Source organism: Cavia porcellus, unplaced genomic scaffold (assembly GCF_034190915.1).
Source record: "Cavia porcellus strain 051 isolate PalLab524CR breed Dunkin Hartley unplaced genomic scaffold, mCavPor4.1 scaffold_32, whole genome shotgun sequence".
In the NCBI taxonomy this organism is placed as follows: domain Eukaryota; kingdom Metazoa; phylum Chordata; class Mammalia; order Rodentia; family Caviidae; genus Cavia; species Cavia porcellus.
The window spans coordinates 25,745,675-25,767,060 of NW_026947515.1; the positions used below are offsets into that span (position 1 = coordinate 25,745,675).

Sequence of the window (21,386 nt, forward strand, 5' to 3'; positions counted from 1 at the left end):
TGCAGTCCTGGGGATCAAACTCAGCGCCCTGTATATGCTAAGCAAGTACTCTATCCCTGAAGTTATACCAGGGCCCTGCTGAAACAGTTTTATTTAAATAAATTAATATCTCTGCACTGTAAGATAGAAACATTTTCAATGTCCACTCATAAATGATTGGTGAAGTATCTTGTTTTTCAGCATTCCTGCAAGAGGTACATAGATGTGAAGATCAAAGAACCCTATTCTTTGGTGTCTTTCTGCTTCTGGCCAGACATGTGGGTGTCTTGTTCAGAGTTTGTTTTTATCAGTCAATACTCTTTCAGGATTCAGATACAAATGATAAAAAAAAGCAAACCAGTGAAAAGAGATAAAGCGTAAGTCGTTAGGACCTATAAGAACGAATTCTGAAGCATCAAAGCATGAACATGTAAGATGCACTTTCTTTAAAAGCTCATGACGCTGTAGATTAGCATGTTTACTTAACTATGGGGATCTGAAATAGTTTTACATAGTTGGTAGGTAAAAAGAATTCTAGAAGTTATGTGTGTATATTTATCAGAAAATAAGTCTCAGGGGAAGCAGTTTTTCCCCCAGGGCACAGTTGTGATTTTCGATTATCTCAGCTGTGTCTAGTGGGTAGAGGCCTGTGATGCACAGGACAGGATGCTTCAGAAGCAAAGAATGCACAAGGTGTCAGAAGTGTTGAGACCCAGAAGTCTTGGTCTAATTGCAGTTTGGTGTCATCACCTATAGCTACCATGTGAGGTTTTAAATTTTCAGATATAATGTTGAAGAAACACAAAGTTTCCTTTCCTATCCTCTTGGCTTCCCAGAGATCACTGCTATGTCCCCCAAGCATGTGTCTTTGAAGAATGTTGTTTCCTTATACACATACGAAGTATAAGAACAGGCAAGACGCGATGGTGCCAGGTCTCCTAAAGACATTGCTTCCTGTTAGTCAGCTTTCTGTTACTGTGACAAAATACCTGAGATAAACAGTTTAATGGAGGAAGGGTTCTTTTTGGCTTGGCGTCTCAGGGATTTCTGACCATGGCTGGCTCCACTGATTTTGAGAACAATGGTGGCAGAGGAAAGCTGCGTGCCTCATGGCTGTCAGAAAGCATAGTGAGAAAGCCAGAGAAGAAAGTCAGGGGTCAGGTGGATTCCCTAAGGTCAGTTCCCATCATCCACATCTCTTTAAGTAGGCCCCACCTCTGTCTCCTTCACCTTCCAGTAATGCCGTCAGCTTACAGTCTGAACAGTGGATTGCTCCACTTGATAAAGTCACTTCTTCAAAAGCCCATCAGCCAGCAGTGTTAAACTTTAGAGGACATTTCAAATCCAAATCATAACACTTCTGTAATCCAGCACTGAATGTTGTGAGTGAATATCTGGAAGAAGAAAACTGGCTCTGAATTGATTGACCAGGTTTCTGGTGCTCCTAACCTGTTTTTCCAGTCTTCTGTGCTGACGTTTGTGTGTGTGTATTGTATATGCACTACAATATATAATGCTACAGTGACGGGCTTACTCAAGATGTAATTGTTTCTCAAAATGAGTGTTCCAGTAAGAGTGATTCCTGGGATACAGGACATGTATATTTTAAATATATTAAGGAATATATTCACAGGTTATTATTTTCTCATTAGCAGGGTCTTGAAAGTATGAATCAGTTCCCCTTAAATGATTCCAATTGGAATCTCTTTATTTTTCTCCAAATTCTTTAAGTCACTTTCCAAGTCAGAAATTGTCTTTCTTGCTCTGGTTCTGATGTTGATTTATATCTAAATTAGGAGTAAAACTACTAGGGAGAACTGCTACCATTAAGAAAAAAAAAGATAGTCATTATTGCTGGTTAGATTCATAGAATAATATATAGAATAGAATAATTATTCCTAGAATAATTAAATCTGGAAAAGACTCGAGATGATTATAATGCCTAGTACTTATTAAGCCCTTATTATGTTCAAGGTGCTTACCAAGCGACCATCTAGTTTAATTTTCACGACATTTCTATGAAGGTTACACTAGGCATGTATATGATTCTCTCCCACTTTGCATGCACAGTGAAGGTAAATGAACTATTCAGTATCATTCTGAACATTGGAACCAGCCTCACAGACGATCTCCTATCCTTAAACCACAATGACTCAGTGACACGTTTACACAACATGGTATCTGGCCCAACTGCCTCTCTGTACAGCCAAGAAGCAAGTGGGCATGTAAATGACTTATACAGAATTGAAAATTGCTAGATAGCAGCAGAGCTGGACCAAACCTGGGTGTGGAGCCAGGGGCTGCTAGTATGGAGCTGCGTGACCTTGGCAAGCTTCCTAGTCTTCCTGAACCTTAACTCACTCTTGATAAATGAGGTCATCGATTTCTGGGTTTAAGGAGAGCTTCTTGGCTGTGCATGTCGAAAGGGGTAAGCCTGAGCCTCGGTGGTCATGTAGTTTCTCATTTTAAGGCAGCTGTGAAGTGTTTCTCTTAGGTTTTGTTTCACTGGGCTCACTCAGGATAACACTCAGTGGTAAACTTCAATGTGTAATTCGATACCTTTGCATTTGAGGAGAAAGAAATCACATTCCTGAAAGATGTGTGAATGAGTTGGGGAGGGCTGAAATGTGGAGGTTGCATTCTCTTTGTTCTGGATGGCATGTCTCTTTGGCGAAGCTTGAACCAAGTAGATCTCTGTACATCAGTGCACATTCTCTCTCAAGGAGCAGCGCTCATGTGGAATAAATGTGATCATGAAACTGCGTAAGAGAAAGTGTGTTGCTCAAAAAGCTTCCTTTTAAGGGATGAAAGGCAATGTACTGCCATAGGGAGCTGGTTTCTTATGACCCAACAATTGTTTGGGAGGCAATTTTGGTCGAGTCCACTTTTATGCACCACGTGGTAAATCATGTTTTCTCCAAATAACCGGCTCCCCATGGAAAGTTAATGAATCCCCAGCCATGGCTTGTGAATCTGGAGGGTTGCTGGTAGCTAGCTGTTTCCATTTCCATGGAGAACTGGGTGGGAGGAATAGACTTAACTGATAGCACACAGAAATCAGGGAGCACGTTTCAACCAGGGCCGCTGGAAAGGTTTATTGTAGAGTAAATATCACAGAGTGAAGTTCAAGGGCAGGGAGCAGGCACTGCACTAGAGCGTTAGCAATCCTTGCATTTACAGTTTTTGGCCCTGTAGACCCTGGATTAGGAAATAATTGCAGCTCCCCCTTTTCCTTCTTTTGAGAGGTAGGGAAGCCTGATATGTCCCAGTGCAGGTGTCTTATGTAATCGGGAAGGTGAGGTCTTTTACTGAGTACCAGTGCAGTTCTTGATGTTGAGGGGGAAGGGGGACAGCCAGAGGATGGGAAAATAAAGGAGACGAAAGCTGAGGTCACATGGAGCCCTCTGGATGGGGGGAAAAGGAACTGCTCAACCACTGTAGCATGTTTATTTATACACTCAGGAGGTTGATGTCAGTTTCAACCCCTGTCTCTAGCGACTTGTTTGCTTGGCTGGCCTGGCCACCTTGCGTTTTTGGAGCTAAAACACATTTTGTTTATGTGGCTCACTTTGGTCTTTTCATGTTTCCAGGGGTGGCCTTGCTTTAGCCCCACACATGTGATTGATCTCCTTCTTTAGCCACTCCCTACAATATGTCACAATGGAGATGTCTCATGTCATTGGGAAGGTGAGGTCTTTAGACTGCACTAAGATGGGGTGGCCTTGGGCAAAGGGCTACAAAATGATGTGGGAGAAAGGAGTAGGCTCATGGACTCAGAGGAGGCCCCCAAAGATCTCTTCTGTCTTTCCAAGCTGTGATTGTCTTCCTTCTCAGGCTGGGGAAAATAGGAATTCCGAGGTACACTTGCAGGGCTGGAATCCTTCCAAGGATGAGGGAGAGAACTAGAGAAAGCTTTGACTGAGCTGATCCCACCCTTAGCATCACTCTGACCAGACACATTGCCTCGGAAGTTTCAGGGCACATATCCAGTGTGGAGCTTCTCTCTTAAGACTTGCTTTTTAAGGATTTGGAGGATCCAGGGGACCCTATAGCCTGTTAAATTGTACTGCAGGTTTTCACATTCTGCACCGGAAGAAATAACCAGGGAGATGATGCTTATCTACGAAGGTGTAAAGGCTGCCCTTAGTTGAACATGCAGCAAAGAGGCAGGAAGTGTATCTGTGTTGGTTTTTTTTTTTTTTTTTAAGGAAAAAGAGAAAAAACAAAACAAAGCGGTGTAAGGGTACAAGTAATACAGAATACAAAAAAAAAAAAAAAAAAAAAACGGTAAGAAATCACCAGTTAATAGATTACATATTATCATCTTAGAGGTAGTTGCTCAAGTCACAGTATCAAAGCACACAAAGTAGACATTCAAACAGTGAGACTGCAAACAGTTGTGTTCAATGATCTAACCAAAAACATTAATATGGTCAGCTATTTAACACCCCTAAACACACTTGCTGTTGTATCCTTTAGAGCACTTTTTTTCCCTCTCTTTTTTACAACAAAATTTACACATTTTGGATTTTATTACTCCTTAGTTCTTATTACTTTTTTTTTTAGGAGAGAATAAAGTCAAACATGGCAAAAAAAAGCTGTCAGTCAAAACCAAGGATAGACATAGTACATGATGTAAGAACAGAGTACAAGGTTATCAACAATGGTTACCATAATGTCTCTTTTTTCCTTAAAAAGAATTGTCTATCTCATTAGGTATTATAAAGTTGAACAAAACAGTAGAGAACAAGACCAATAAAACTTAAGCATTGTAAACATTACAGGACTTGCAAAGGAGACAATAGTCAAACCAGAATGGGCATCTTAGTGGATCTTATTGCCTTCAGAGTAGTTGCCTATACCCTCAAACTTGATACTATCATACAGAATGGAACAGAGTCTAATCAGTCAAAACAAGATGGAGTATTACAAGGCTTCAAAACAAGTTAATAGGAAATCAAAAAAAAGTTACTATAATATATCCTGCTATTTTTAAAAATTTTTCCCCTTAATTAAAAAAACAAAAAAAACCTAAATTTTTTTAATGAATAAGGGAGAGATTGAGATAAAAAAGGACATAACAGTATAACAATACAGGTCAAAGCATGACTGTTTCAGCAACCTAGTGCTTCACCACCAAATAACCTGACTTAATAGTAGTTACCATAGTGTCTTTTTCTTGAAATATTTGAATAAAACTTCATGTACTATAGCTTCAAATATTTCCATATCAAGAAGCCCAGAATAAAGCCTTTCCAATTAATAAGTGAAAACTTTATAAGGCTTCAAGGCCACATAATGGGGAATCATAATTACCACATACTTTTATATATTTGAATCATTAGGGAAACTATTCGGTATTCACACATGCGAGATTGATTTATTTCACTTATGAGTATGGTCTCAAGCTGCGCCCATTTATTGACAAATATCTCAATGTGATCCTTCTTTATAGCTGAGTAATACTCCATTGTATAGAAATACCCCAACTTTTTTATCCATTCCTCAGTTGACGGACACTTGGGTTGTTTCCAAGATCTGGTGATTATAAATTGTGCTGCTATAAACATAGGTGCACAGGGGCTGGGGGTTTAGCTTGGTGGCATAAGCGCCTGCCTTGCAAGCAGGCAGTCGTGAGTTTGATCCCTGGTACCGATAAAAAGAAAAAAGACAAAACAAACAAACAAACATAGGTGCACATATATCCCTGTGGTATGATGCTTTCAGTTCTTCTGGTAATATGCCTAGAAGTGGAATAGCTGGAATAAATGGGACTTCCAATCCCAGCTTTTTGAGAAATCTCCAGACTGACCTCCACAAAGGTTGTACCAGTCTACACTCCCACCAACAGTGCAGGAGAGTTCCTTTTCTCCCACAGCCTCTCCAGCATTTTTTGTTGTTGGTTTTCTTGATCCTGGCCATTCTTTCAAGAGTGAGATGGTATCTCAGTGTGGTTTTAATTTGCATTTCTCTAATGACCCATGATGAACATTTTTTCATGTATTTATTTGCCATTTGTATTTCTTCTATCTGAGAATTGCGTATTCATCTCAGATGCCCATTTTTGGATTGGATCTTTGAATTTTGGGGGGTCTGAATTTTTTTTTAATTCTTCATATGTTTTAGACAAGAGTCCCTTGTCTGAGAGAGAGTTCACTAAAATCTTTTCCCAGTTTGTGGGTTTTCTTTTCATTATGCTGGGGATTTCTTTTGACATGCAGAAACTTTTTAATAAGAAGTGGTCCCAGTTATTGATTCTGGGAAGTATTTCCCGTGCGGTTTGAGTCCTGTTCATGAATTCTCTACCTACTCGTATGTCTTCAAGGTTTCTACCCAATTTGTCTTCCAATAGATTTAGTGTTTTTGTTTTAATATTCAGATCTTTGACCCATTTAGATTTTAATTTAGTACATGGTGATAGACATGGGTCTAGCTTTAGTTTTCAGCAAATGGAGAGCCAGTTTTTCCAGCACCATTTATTAAAGAGACTGTCGTTCTTCCAGTGAACCTGCTTGGCTCCTTTATCAAAGATAAGGTGGTTGAGTGTGTTTGTAGTTGTGGTTGTATCTTCTAATCTATTCCATTGATCTTCGGCTCTGTTTTGATTCCAATACCATGTTGATTTTACTACTGTTGCTTTGTAGTATAACTTCAAGTCGGGGATTGTGATGCTTCCTGCATTGCCTTTGCTGCTTAGAATTGCCTTTGCTATTCTAGGTCTCTTCTGGTTCCAGATGAATTTTAGGAGTGATTTCTCTAGATCTATAAGGTATGTTGATGGTATTTTTATTGGGATTGCATTGAATCTGTATAACAGTTTTGGGAGAATGGCCATTTTCACAATGTTTGTTCTTCCTATCCATGAGCAAGGGATGTCTTTCCATTTTCTGAGATCATCTTCAATTTCTTTTTTCAGTGTAGTATAATTTTCCCTGCATAGGTCTTTCACTTCTTTCATAAGAATAATTCCTAAATATTTCATTTTTTTGCTTGCTAATGTAAAGAGTGTGGTTTTTCTTATTTCCCTCTCTGTGATTTTGTTGTTAGTGTATAGGAATGCTATTGATTTCTGAGTATTGATTTTGTATCCAGCTGCATTACTGAATTTATTTATTGAATCTAAGAGTCTTTCAATGGAGTTTAGGGGGTCTTGTATGTAGAGTATCATGTCATCTGCAAACAATGATAATTTAACTTCTTCTTTTCCTATCTTTACCCCTTTTATTTCTCTCTCTTGCCTAATTGCTCTGGCTAGTACTTCCAGTACTATATTAAATAGGAGTGGTGATAAAGGACATCCTTGTCTTGTGCCTGATTTTAAAGTAAAGGCTTTCAATTTTTGGTCATTTAGTATGATGCTGGCTGTTGGTTTGTCATAAATGGCCTTTATTATATTGAGGTAAAGACCATCTATTCCAATTTTCTGTAAAGTTCTTATCATGAATGAATGTTGGACCTTATCGAAGGCTTTTTCTGCATCTATAGAAGTGATCATGTGATTCTTACTTTTGGCTTTATTGATATGGTGGATTACATTTATTGATTTATGTATGTTGAACCATCCTTGCATTCCTGGGATGAATCCCACTTGGTCATGGTGTATAATCTTCTTGATGATTTGCTGCATCCTATTTGCCAATATTTTATTGAGGATTTTTGCATCTGTGTTCATTAGGGAGATCGGTCTATAGTTCTCTTTTTTAGTTGGGTCTTTCTCAGGTTTTGGTACTAGAGTAATATTTGCTTCCAGGAATGACTTAGGAAGGATTGCTTCCCTTTCAATTTCATTGAATAGTTTGAGGAATGTCAGCATTAAGTCTTCCTTGTATTTCTTATAGAATTCTGCAGTGAATCCATCTGGGCCTGGGCTCTTCTTTGTAGATAAGGACTTAATTACATTTTCAATGTCATTAACAGAGATTGGGTTATTCAACAGTTTTACATCCTCGTGATCTAGCTTTGGTACTTCATATGTTTCTAAGAATCTGTCTATTTCTTCTGTGTTATCAAATCTTTGAGAGTAGAGGTTTTCGAAACAGGTGTTGATGATCTTCTGTATTTCTATTGGGTCTGTAGTGATTTCACCTTTTTCATTTCTTATTGCATGAATTTGAGCTTTTTCTTCCCTTTGTAAAATAAGGTTGGCTAGGGGCTTATCGATTTTATTTGTTCTTTCAAAGAATCAACTCTTTGATTCGTTGATTCTTTGGATTGTTTTCTTAGTCTCTATTGCATTGATTTCTGCTCTGATTTGTATAATTTCCTCTCTTCTTTCGGCTTTGGGCTTGACTTGCTCTTATTTTTCTAGCTGTTTGAGGTGTAGCATCAAGTTATTTAATTGTATTCGTTCTGTTTTCCTGATGTGGGAACTCAGTGCAATAAATTTTCCTCTGAGGACAGCTTTCATTGCATCCCACAAATTCCGGTAAGTTGTATCTGCATTTTCATTTTCTTTTAGGTATTGTTTAATTTCTTCTGTGACCCACTGATTACTCAAGAGTGTGTTATTCAGTTTCCATGTGTTTGCGGGATTTTTGCAGTATCTTTTATCATTAATTTCTAATTTTAGAGCGCTCTGATCTTATAACATGCAAGGGATGATTACAACTCTTTTGCATTTGTTTAAATATGTTCTGTGAGCTAATATATGATTTATTTTAGAGAATGATCCATGTACTGCTGAGAAGAATGTGTATTCTGATGTTGTTGGGTGGAACATTCTGTATATATCTATCAAATCCATTTGTTCACAGGTGTGATTCACTTCTGTTATTTCTTTGCTCATTTTCTGTCTGGTTGATCTGTCCCTTGGTGTCAATGGCATATGAAGGTCTCCTGTTACAATTGTGTTACTGATAATTTGAGTTTTCATTTCTGTTAATAGTTGTTTTATATAACTGGGTGCCATGTTGCTTCCCGGGGATGCACTGTTGTGGAATAATACCACTTAAACGCTAATACTCAAGAGGTGGGGACCTTTTGGGTCCCCTGAATTTTGATGATGATTTGAGGATCTCATATGGCCAGTTTTCAAATGGAAACCTCCCCTTTCTGACTTTTCTGTTTGGTGACTTTTGATGTGACTGGCACTCTTGGCCCCCAAACACTGGTGGTTTTTGTGCCCTGGAAGGTGCTCTGATAACATCTATGTCTCCTGGCTTTCTCCTTTCCTGTGCAACATAGGTCCACAAGACAAGGGCCTTCCTGTTCAGTGCCTCCTAACTGCTGATCCAAACTACCAGGAGTCTTGCCACAAGAAGTGGGGGTGGCCAGATGAGGGATGAAGAAAGGGAAGAGAAGCACTCAAGAAGGAGACAGACTGCTATTATCATTGTGTTTTTTCTTTTCAGTCTCATGCTGCAGATTTCCAATGTCATTAGACACAGTGGGGGAGGAATGATATATGTTACTGTCCCTTCTCGGTGATGGAAAGTATCAGCGTTTGTCTTGGTGGAAGAGCCCCGTGTACTCTGAGCACTTGGGGTGGTGTAGCCCAAGGCTTTTATTTCCTCTGCTTCTTTGTGTTCACTTCTCTGCTCTCCCCACTTCCGTCTTCAGGCTGCCGTGTGCGAGTGCCCAACTGCTGGCCTCCCTTGCCCCTGCCTCTGCCTCCTGCCTCCTGTGTCTCTGTCGTCCTGCCCTTCAGGGGGACTTCCCTACTGTGTAGATTGGCTCGTCTCTTCCCTTGGGCATCTCTGTTTGTCCTTGTTCTCATGAAGGAGAAGATAGAACTATACATAAGTGATTCCAGAAGGTTAAAAAAAGGTAGATTCGGGCTAAATAGTTTTGATTTCTCTAAGGGCACAGGAGCTTCCTCTAATTCTCGGTAGGAATAGGTAGATGTTTAAGATATTCTGTTAAGGGACTTGGCTCATATTGTATCTGTCTGTCTGTCCATAGATGTTAGGGATTTGAGAAAAAGATAAAAGATGATCTCTGTCTAGCAGAGAGGGGTGCAAACCACATCTCTGGGTTCAGTCCTGATGCCTGTGTTTGTGAGTAAAGTTTTAGTGGAATGAATGCATCCCCATTGGTTGACACTGTGTGTGTAACTGCTTTTGTACCACACTGGCACAGTTGAGTAGTAGTACAAACTGTACCCTCAAAGCCTCAAGTATTTGTCGTCTAGCTCTTTAGAGAACAAGTTTGCTATCCCTGCTTCAGTGTTTGTAGTAGGGTGTTCTGAGGCCCAGTGTAAATATTTTGAGGCACCTGGACTATGCTCTGACTAGATCTTGGAATGTTCCCTGGAAAGTCTGGTGTTCCCAAGTAGGCGATTTCCTGGGCGGAATCTTGTTTTGTGTTGGGCCCTTCCCAAAGGGCCTGGCCTTGGCTTGTGAGCTCGCTGCTGCTATTCTCCTGGGTGGGGTGGGCTTCTGAAAAATCTGTAGGGAATGAATTGTCAGTGGAGTGTGACGAATTGTGACTTGCTCTGTACTCCAGGTCATGTAGAGGACAGTATTTCAGGAGAGATGGTGGAGAGCAGAAGTGTGCAATTTGAGATTATGAAAGTAACTTGGTTTCTTAGATCAATACCAGCTCAGTTTTGCAATTGTTGCTAGAATTCAGTGTTAATAAAGTGAGCAGAGTTAAACTAACCTCCCTGCCAGTTCAGGTGCAAGAAGCTCTCTAGCTTTGGGGAAGTTCCCCTCACTCTGGTGCAGTGGCTCCCACCCTGGCTGCACATCAGAAGCCCCCAAAGAGCTTTTACCTTAGCCCTATGCTAACGTGGGTAGCATGAACCAACCACAGCACATCTGGAAGGAGGGTGTTGGGGTGCAATTGAGGGGATGGGAATTGGTACCAATAGTCTGCAGAGCTTCCGGGGTTGTTTCCCTGTTCAGCCAAAGCTAAGGGCTGTCATTCTGATCGGGACCATGATTTACCAAGGGGTGAGCTGGTACTCGGCAAAGCAGACTCCACACAAAGCTGCCTGCAGTTGTGAGGTGGAGTCATTAGTTAGGGTTGCGGTCAGATGGATACCGGAGGGAAGGACAGGGCCTTACAGGTTGGATGCAGGACACCCAGTGGAAGGAGCGCCTTTGCTGTCCAGTGCAGCAACCCTGGTGGCTATGGGCATTGACGACAGTCCGCCCTGTCATTGACAGTGATCTTGGTTTCCAAGATTGGTTGATCTGATCTGCCCTGGAGAAGAGGATAGATGCCCTCTCAGGTTCATTTGCAACTGCTCAGACAAAGTGGAGAGCCAAAAGCCGGGAAACAAGTCCTTTTTCTGTGCTCCTTGGCCCTTGCAGAAGAAAAGCAGGAGGTTGGCTTTTCACTGCTTGGCAAACTTGATCTTGAGTTTAAATTCTAACTTGGTGCACATGGTATTTGTTGGAGTGTATATGGTGTGTGAAAAATCTAAGGCCTGGCAGGGACTTGCAGGAGTCGTCTTTGCCATTAGTGAGGGCACTGCTCCACCGAATGTAGATAGATGGTGGGAGTATAGATTGTTCCCCAAGACTTTCCCCTGTCTTTTGTAACCTAGCTGAGTGTTTAGCTGGCTTATTAGAAACTCATTCAGCCTCAGTCTCTTCTGCTGCAATTTAAATAATAGACAGTGGCTGGCATTATATTGCTTATGCATCTTAGTACCAATCCCATTAACAGGCATTATTGTTGGCTGTTTTTGTGTGTGTGTGTGTTTTGAGATGGGGTCTCCCTCTGCAGTTCAGGCCAGCCTTGAGCTCACTTTGTAGCCCAGGCTGGTCTCGAGCTCGCAACGATGCTCCCACCTCAGCCTCCCGAGTGTTGGGATTACAGGCGTGAACCACCATTCCTGGCTTTGTTGGCTCTTTTTGAAAGATCCTTTTTTACTTACTACACAGGATCAGAGTCAGAATTAGTTTAGTTTTATCCTTTAGCCTATGTGTGTCAAGGCCAAATCTCTGTGCATGTCATTAATACAAGTGCTTTGTGGAAAGACTGCTTACTCTTTTTTTTTTTTTAATTGGTACCAGGGATCAGTAATATAAAGGGGACATTGCTGGGGGTGGTGACACATGTCTACAATCCCAGCACTTGGGACCTTGGGGCAGGAGGATCACAGCAATTTCAAGGTCAGTCTGAACTAATAAACTGTGTCTCAAACAAGGGTCGGATTATTACTAACCTGGAATGGATTATTAATAACATGGAATGGATTATATGGGAAAACCAAAAAATTATCTGCCAATAACTTAGATAACCCAGATGACAGATACAGGTCTAGAAACTGAAGGAAAAACAAAACCTGAACAGACATATTTAAATGTAATGATTGAGTTATTGACCAAAACTTCTCACAAAAGAAGAGCCTTTTGTTTTCTCTTTGGTGGGATGAAAAGAATCTCACGATCAGATGGCTTCACTCGTGAAATCTGCCAACTGATTAAAGAGGCAATAACCCCAACCCTTCAAAACATTTTCTAAAATGTAAGTGAAGAATACTTCCTAATTCATTCTAGGAGTCAGTATTCCCCAACCACACACACAAAAAAAAAAAACACATGAAGAAATCAAGAAAATTATATATACATGTATATGAATGAATATATATATGTATGTATGTACGTATATTTTTCTTGTACCAGGGTTTGACCTCACAATCTCACTTGTCAGGGAAATTCTGTGCTGCTGAGCTATATCCTTAGCCCTGAATCAATATTTCTTATGAAAACAGATATAAAATTCCTCAACAAATACTTACAAACCACATTAAACTGAGAATACAGCTAACACTATGCATCATGACCAAGTCCAGGAATGCATTCGGCTCAACAGAAAAATCAATAAACCTAAAACACAATATTAATAGAATAAAAGAAACATGTTCATCTACATTAATGCAGTGGGAGCAATTAAAAATTAACTCATTTTCACTATAAAACCATCCACAAACTAGGAATAGAATCACCTCAGGAGTGGAGACATCAGTACCTGTCTGGCGAGGGCCAGGATATGAGTTCAATCACTGGTACCAAGAAACAAGCAAACAAACAAAAAAGAGTCACCTCAGCCTAATACAGGGGACTAAAAGAAAAGGGGAAAAAACCACCATGGCTATATTTATTAAAATCTATATGGAGGTTTGAGCTAGGACAGCTGGGGAAAACAAAATGGGATCCATACTGGAAACACCAAGCTATGTATAATTGCATATGCATATAGAAGACTATAGAGAAACCAGGAATCTTGCTGCAGGCCTGTGATCCTAGCATTTTGGGTGGCCGGAGGATTCCCATCTGGACATTTAACCAATTAAGCAGATATTGTCTCAAAATAAAAATAAAGCAAGGGACAAGAGTGTAGCTCAGTCCCTGGTACAAGTGTGAAACTATAAGCCAGTCATTGTGGCAGTACATGTCTATAATCCCAGGACCCAGGAGGCTGAGGCAGGAGGATCACTCTGAGGTGGAAGTCAGCCTGGCCTGCATAGTACCTTCAAGGCCGGTCTGAACTCCGTAGTGAAACCTCTTAATTAAACCGAAAAACAAATCAAAAGAGAAGAGAAAACCATAATGAATGCATACATGGAAGGAAACTACGACTAATAAGGTTGTAGGACACAAGATCCTTATGCAAAAATTGGCTGCCTTTTTCCATTGCAGTGTAACTCAATGCAGCATACTTTCCTAGCATATACAAGGCGCTAGGCTCCACCCCCAGGGCCAGAAAGAAAATTAAGAATGATATTAAGAAAATTATCCCATGTGTTGACAAGAATAGTACTAAATGTAACCAAAGAAGTACAAAACATACATTGAGAACTATAATCCACTGTTAAAAAAGAAATTAAAGATCTAAATGAATAGAAGACATTTGTGTTCATGGCTCAGAAGACATCATTACTATTAAGAGGTCACATCTTCCAGTGATATAGCCCAGCAGCACAGCACCTGTCTAGCAAGGACTAGGCCCTGAGTTCGATTCCTGATACAAAAAAAAAAAACAAAAAAAGATGTCACTATACTTCAAGCTGAGCTATGATTTCAGCACAGGTCCTATCAAAATCCCAGGTACCTGGGCTGGGGCTGGGCTCAGTGGTACAGCACTCACCTACCAAGCACGAGGCCCAGTACTGCTAAACAAAATGAAACGAAACAAAACATAAAACTCCAGCTGGATTTTTCCAAAACCTGGCAAGCTAGTTTCTAAAATTCACATAGCAAGTCAAGAGATTCAGGATCACCAAAACCACCTTGAAAAAGAACAGGCTAGGACTCAGTTTCCACTTTCCAAACCCAGTGGAGATCTACAGCAAACCCAAGTGTGGTATTAGAGTAAGACTAGCCTGTAAATCAATGGAATCGTGCTGACGGTCCAGGAATAAATCTTCACCGTTACCATTAACTGACTATTGGCAGGGTGTGAAAACAATCCGCTGTGGAAGGAATACGGAGTCAGTGGTGGGGCTGCGAGCCACGCACTCGCTCTTGCCTGGTGAGCTTCCCCATTGAGTGCATCCTCCCAGATACGGTTTAACTTGCTTCATTTGTAACATTAGTCAATATTCAATGAGATGATGTCATGAAGTGAAAGAACATGAATGTCACGTAACTAATCAGCACAGTGGCTCAAAGTATAGCTTTCAATAGGCCACTCACTGCTGGGCTCTGTGAAAGCGGGTTCTCCACCCCTACCTCTTCTCTCCCTGCTTCCTTTCCCCCAGCCACTAAGAATGACGGTGAAGGCCAGGCCCAGTGGGGCAGGCCTGTGGTCCCAGCACACTAGGAGGCTGAGGCCAGAGGTCAAAAGTTTGACCCAGCCCGGATAGTTTAGCAATTTCAGGAAACCTTGTTTCTAAATAAAAAGACGGGGCATGTGGCTCAGTGCAAAAGCCCTCGGTTTAATCCCCAGTACCACAAGATGGCAATAAAAATGACTATAGAGCTTGTCTACCCTGGCCGGTCAACAGGAAACCTTCAGATGCTCACAACTGTCATGCCAGGCCAGGAACTCTACGAGTGTCAAACTAGCAGAAAACAGTTGGAGCTGTCTGTCCCAAAAGTCCTACTGAAGTTAGAAGCCAACTCCCAAAGTACAGTCAAAGTACAAAAAGCCAAACTGTTATCAGTCAGTTCCTAGTACAAGGGAACAAAAGCTGCATAGAAAACTGTGTGCAAAGCTGACCGAGTAATCCTACCACTCACGAATGGTGTGCACCTGACTGACTTAGCCCAGGCTTCTGAGTCCAGCTTCCTCGTCTTTGAATTAGTGGGAATAATAGTAACAATGCAAGAGTTGTTGGGAAAATGAGACTAAAGTAACATATTTGAGCATTTGCCACATGCTAAGTGCCCGTTCAAGAGCGTTCAGTGTGTTATCTCAATAGCATCTCTACTTAATGTAGTGCCTTAACAGACACCTGATAAATGTAGCATTAAAGAAATGTGACAGGAAGAGGAAGAACTGCTAAACTTCCAAGAGCAGAGACGTTGCCTTGTTGGAGAAGGAAGATGAAGTAATTGCTGGATGTAACACCCAAATCTTTTAAACTTTACAAATTAAAGAGCCAAAGTGTGTCAGCTCAAAAGACAAACCTGAGTTGATATTTTCATGTGTCACGTGTCTGCCTGTGAAGCTAGAAGAACTGCCAAGGTCCCGGTACAGTCCGGAAGTGTATGCACCGAGATGAGCAAACACTGTGCATGGGAGACTGAGGCCAGTGGACTGCTGGGAGCAGGAGGCTGTCTCAGGACCATGGCTCAGTTTCCCTTTAATGTGGCCACACTGACCTCATGAGCATCCTAGTACAGGGTAAATACTTCAGCCGGGACAGACTTAGATTTTCCCCTGTTCTCTCTTAGATCAGTTGTTGCCTGACCCTAGACAAGCCAGCATGTGAATATACTCTACATCTGTCAGGGTGTTTCTACTGTATAAAGTCTTCTCATGTGTAAAAGCACAGACCTTCACTTCAGGGACGGAGGCAGGAGGATTGCCTCAATTTCATACCAGCCTGGGCTCCAAAGTGAGCTCAAGGCCAGGCTGGAATACATAGCAAGATCCTGTCTCAAAAATAATAAAAAACTAAATGGAGGATATTGTAATGTTAGAACTGATGAAGTGACTGAAAGAATTTTCAAAAAGCAGCCATGAGTGTGCACTTGTGTTGTGGAATGCAGGAGAAACGCTTGGAAGTCGGGGGCGGGGGGAGCACACTTAACATTTAGGAACGTCAACTTGGCCAGTTTTTCGTAATATATTTCAATCCCGATTTTTCTGAGGTAGCAAGGTTTCAGTTAATAAACAAAGGAAGATCAATGCTCTGCAGAGTGAGTGTGGGCCAACTGAAAGCAGGAAAGTACAGGACACTACAGGGTGAGAGGAGCACTGTGACACAGCACAGCGGCTTCGTCATCTTGCAGATGAGAGTCTTCCTACCACTCAGAGTGGCACCTTCCCACCGAGTTCTTGGCGTATCTTTGAGGTGGGTTTCAGATTCAAGTGAGATTGACCCCAACAGATTGCTAATTACTGTTCCAATGTTGTCAGTAATGCAGAGGCTCTATCAAAGTTATTAACTAGGTTATAATTCCCTGGCATCCAGGCATGAAACCAGACTTAGTGGGGCCTGAACCTTATGAAATTTGCAAAGTGCCTTTTAATGAAAAAGCATGCAAAATGTATGCCTACAGAAATTTCTAGGCCCTGCCAGGACATTGGAAGGGTCCTGTGCAAGTGAGGAGTCCCAGGGCTTCCCCTCCACTCAACTCATGATAAATCCACCACAGCGGAGGCATTTGTGCAGCAGGGAGAAATACTTCAACTGATAATGAGCTCCAGACTGAACATGTTGGTCATAAAAGTATTGGCATCCTAGCTTGGCGACTTCCCTTTAAAAAGAGATGCGATAGGCTTCTGTCTCACTGTGGTGACGGTCAGCTAGCTTTGTCTCCTGGGAAACTTGAACCCAAAGCCCAGGTACCCAGTCCCAAACACACACTTGGTGGATTGTGACCATTATGTTGATCTTTTTACTTTCTCAGGGGAGATAGGGGCTTGATACGTTGCCACGGCTGGCCCCCGCTCCTCAGCTTAAATGATCGCCTGCCTCAGCCTTCCTGAGTAGCTGACACTACAGGTGCATGCCACAATTGACTGACTGTGCAAATCTACTGAAGTAACTGTAGAGTAGTTTGAGAGGCAGGGCTCTATCCACAGCAAGTGCTGTGAGCATGAATGTCCAGCACCACTTAGCTCTCACTTTCTCATCTCCAGGAAGCAACTGCCTTTCTGTTAAGAAAAACCTTAGCATCAGATGCCACAAGTCACTGTCTCCTCCATTATGAGTCTTTTCTAGTGCTTCACCTGTGCCCACTTTCCTTCAAAAGCAAGCCTTCAGTGTCTCCCAGGCTGTGCATCACCAGGTTGACAACGAGAGTGAGGAGTTCACACCGTTGAGGATGCAGGTAAAATTAACCAGCTCCAGATGCATCCTAAACCTCCCCCCAGGGATTTCAGACTGTGTGAACTGGACTTTGGACCCACGAGACAGGTGGGAAGTCTTTCCCAACTCAGGTGGAGATGGGGATTTTCATCTTGAGTCTGAAATCCCCTTCAGGCTATTAAACATCAGCAGAAAGGAAGTAAAGCCTGCACTTCTTATCAAAGGGAGCAGGAGAGAAAGCATGTGGAATTGGGCTAGACAAATGTATTTTTATACATATTTTCCACACTATCTCTTAACACAAACACCCACCTGTTGGACATTTTGAAGTTCTGATTGCACACAGATAATTCATAACTTCAGAAGTCAATACTTTTTCAAAAACAACATTGTGGGTGGTTAGGGAGAGAAGTACCTGGTGGCAGGCTTTCAGGAATTCTTTTTTTTTTTTTTTTTTTTTTTTGTCTTTTTCATTTTTATCGGTACCAGGGATCGAACTCACGACCGCCTGCTTCCAAGGCAGGTGCTTACGCCGCTGAGCTAAATCCCCAACCCTAGGAATTCTTTCTACTTTCCCATTTAGTGGACACCGGCAGTGAAAAAGCTTTGGTACCTTTTGCTTCTTGTAGAACTTTACATTAAACTTAGTCCTGTGAAGTTCTCTAGTGTATGTATTTGAATAGTGAGAACTCTGCATGTGAGAAGGAAGCAAGTGGAATTTCAAGGAACATTCGTTCACAGCCTTCACAGCAACCCTGAGCTCCAAACGATGCTAATTTGAGTGTTACCTGTGTGACACCTTGTATTGCTCATGCCAAAGACCAGTACCTGAGAATGCAGAGCAGGCTGCCTAGAAGTTATAGAAGTCAGCTCGCTCATCTGCAGGAAGCAATTGCTTTGTGGTAACAAAAACCCACGTGCCTCTAATCCCAGCACTCAGGCGATTGAGGCAGGACCAATGTAAGTTTGAGGCCAGCCTGGACTGCATAGCAAGACCTGTCATCAAAAATGTTATATCAAATCCCTTGGCCTCTTTGTACCGTAGTTTCCTCATTTGGAAATAATGAATGTAGTCTTTGGCCATACCATCCTGGATGCTCCTGATCTCATCTGAAAGTAATCAGTGGATCTTAAGACTCACTTTTCAAAGCTCTTTCGGGATCCAGCTAGTGAATAACTACATGAAGTTGATACATAGATTTGGTTTTCACAGTTTTTGTTTTTACATATGTTTATCATTTATATCACTTACACTTGGTGTAAAAACGGCATCCCATGCCATGCTTGAAATGTTCCAAAGCTCACTTTTGTGAGTAAATTGCAACGAAGATTTCTACAAAAAATAAAAGAACATAATTGAAAGAATAAAGATGCTCTTTCTGAACATTTTTCATTTGGCAGTTATTTCAACTTATATATGATGAAACATCACTTGAAATACTTTTTCCATATACTAAAGAAATCTCATTGGAAGATGGTGGCTTATAATTTATAGTTTCAGATTTACATGTGAAATGCACTAGATACAAAGAATGAAAGCTCAATAAATACTTGTGCTGAGTGATCTTTATTGCTCTTGAACAGCATTCCACAGCTTGCGCACTAGTGACATTTGGAGCTGGCTGATTCTTTGTGTTGAGTGTCTGACTGAACACTGTAGCATGCTTAGCAGTATCCCTGATCTCTGCCCTCTCGATGCCAATAGCAATTGTCACCTCCATGCAAAATCAAACCAACTGAGAATCATTGCTCTGTAGTGACTCTCTCTGACCTGTGTGATAATCTTTATAATCCACTTTGGTAGAGGTTTAAAGGATTTCCCCATGAGTAGCAAAGAGATTTTAAGACTATAAATATAAGGAAGTTTTATTTGTAACTTACAGGAACTTCAAAAAGGGTAGTGCTTCAAATGTTTCTCTTTCAATAAACAGTATTTTCTTGCAGGATAAATCTCTAGAACAAGGAAAAGGAAAACATTGCCTTAAATAACTAGTAAGTAAGTAGTATGAACACTAGGCTTTAGAATTCACAATATTAAAAACATTTTTGTCAGAATCTTGGACTTGTATCTGAACATTGTGGACCCCATATCCTGTCTCTAATTCCTCTAGGACTCTCACCTTCATGATCTTCATAGATAAAGTATACAACTATTAGATTGTGTTTTTCATTTCTGAACTAGGTAGTCCTGGCTGGCCTTGAACTCACTGTGTAGCCCAGGCTAGTCTCGGACTCACCATGCTCTTGTCTCCTCCTCCTAGGTGCTAAGTCTGCAGGTATACTACTTAATGGCTTTTATTTCTTGCCCTGTCATTTTGAAACAGTTTTGCTACAGCATTCAGGCTGGCCCTGAGCTCACTTTGTAGCCCAGGCAAGCCTCAGATTTGCAGCAATCCTTCCTCACGCTTTTGAATGCTAGGATTACACCACCAAGCATAGTTTTCAATTTCTTTTTTTGTTTATTTTAAAGAGAATAAAACAAAACAAAACAGAAGAAAGCAAATAAGAACAGAACAATGCAAATGATGGACTTCTAAACAGGACAATGGAAAAGTAATAATGTCTACCATAATGTCTCCATTTTCTTCAAAGTAGTTTGTCCATACCATCACATGAAATAAAATCAAAATAAAACAGAACAAAACCAATCAAAATAAAAGAATGAAAGCATTACATGACTTCAAAACAAGATAATAACAATGGCTACTATACTGTGTCTTGTTTTCTTCAAAATAACTTCATACCATCAAAACACAATAGAATAAAACCTATCAAAAGAATTAAAACATTACAGGACTTCAAAACAAGATGATGCGAAAACAACAATGGCTTCCATAATGTCTCATTTTGTTCAAAATAGTCGTCCATACCCTCACACATAATAAAAGCAAAACAAAACAGAATAAAACCAATCAAAAGAATAAAAGCATTATAGGACTTCAAAATAAGATAATATATAAACAATGATGTTTACCACAATATATGCTGTTACCTTCAAAATAGCTGCCCATATCACCAAGCACAGTAAAATCTAACAACCAAGACACAATAAAACCAAATCTAACAAAATTATGAAAATTGTACAAGAGTTGAAAACGAGGTAATTGGAAATTAGCAGTGATTCCCACTTTCCTTTTTGAGGCATTTCCTCAACTATCACTGTTATAATCTAATGTGCCTTTTGGATCCCACTAACTCCTCCAGTTGTTGATGCTAGGGGGATAACTTGGTGTTCACCTGTATGTGTCCAAACCATTTCACCCATGAACATGATCTCAGTTGCATCCAATTCCCTACAATAGCCTCAAGATTATCCTACTTCATAGCTGGGCAGCTTTCCATTGTATGTAAATACCATATCTTATCTGTTCTGCAGTTCATGGGCAAGTTACTCTTACTTTTTTTGGTCTGTCACATAGAACAATTGTTTTCTCTCCTTTGATTTTTTGTCTATGCATGCCACTGCTTTGCCCACTACTGCCTTAGGGCCGAGCTTGTTTCATAATTCCAGAGACTATTTTTAGTCCCATATAGTAAAAATTCTTTATGCCTACTTTCTTCAAGCCTCCTACATTTGAAAAGAGGCTCTACTTGCCAAAATATGACAAAATTAGTTTAATTACTATTAATAATATTTACTCTTCTGGACCCACTGGACCAGAAACCAAACCAAACCAAACACAAAACAAAAACATCAAGCTTTCACACCAAAGAACATAGTATCCTCCTTTCTCTAAACTGTTAAAAATACTGTGCAAGTACATCCTCTTTGACAACAAGACTGCAGAGATTGTGATTATTTTAGTGAAGATGGAGTATTTCTATGCTGAGTGTAAACATTTCCAGCAATAGCATTTTTTTTACTTTGTTTTTTTGGGTTGGTTTGTTTGTTTTTGAGACAGGGTCATGCTATGCAGTTCAGGCTGGCCTTGCGCTCACTTTGTAAGGCAGGCTGGTCTTGAACTTGCAATAATCCCTTGCCTCAGCCACCCAAATGCTGGCATTTCAGGAGTGCACCACCACACTATACCAC

The 21,386-nt window shown here is 40.8% G+C and overlaps 1 protein-coding gene across 42 annotated transcripts in view; it reads left to right on the plus strand.

The window, feature by feature from the left end:
* LOC106026489 (zinc transporter ZIP11-like) overlaps positions 1-21,386 on the plus strand; it is a 115,487-nt gene that overhangs the window by 8,947 nt on the left and 85,154 nt on the right. The window contains exon 3 of one of the 42 annotated variants that reach the window (XR_010045096.1): positions 6-2,741. The exons of 39 other annotated variants lie outside the window; for them this stretch is intronic. Coding sequence is in view for 1 of the 3 variants with exons in the window: in XM_063241812.1 (XP_063097882.1) it covers positions 9,163-9,263 (101 nt within the window). In the remaining 2 variants the exon portion in view is untranslated. Of the gene's footprint in view, positions 1-5; positions 2,742-9,162; positions 13,665-21,386 lie in introns of those variants that run through there. 2 more of the 42 variants (XR_010045088.1, XM_063241812.1) reach the window with 2 other exon arrangements.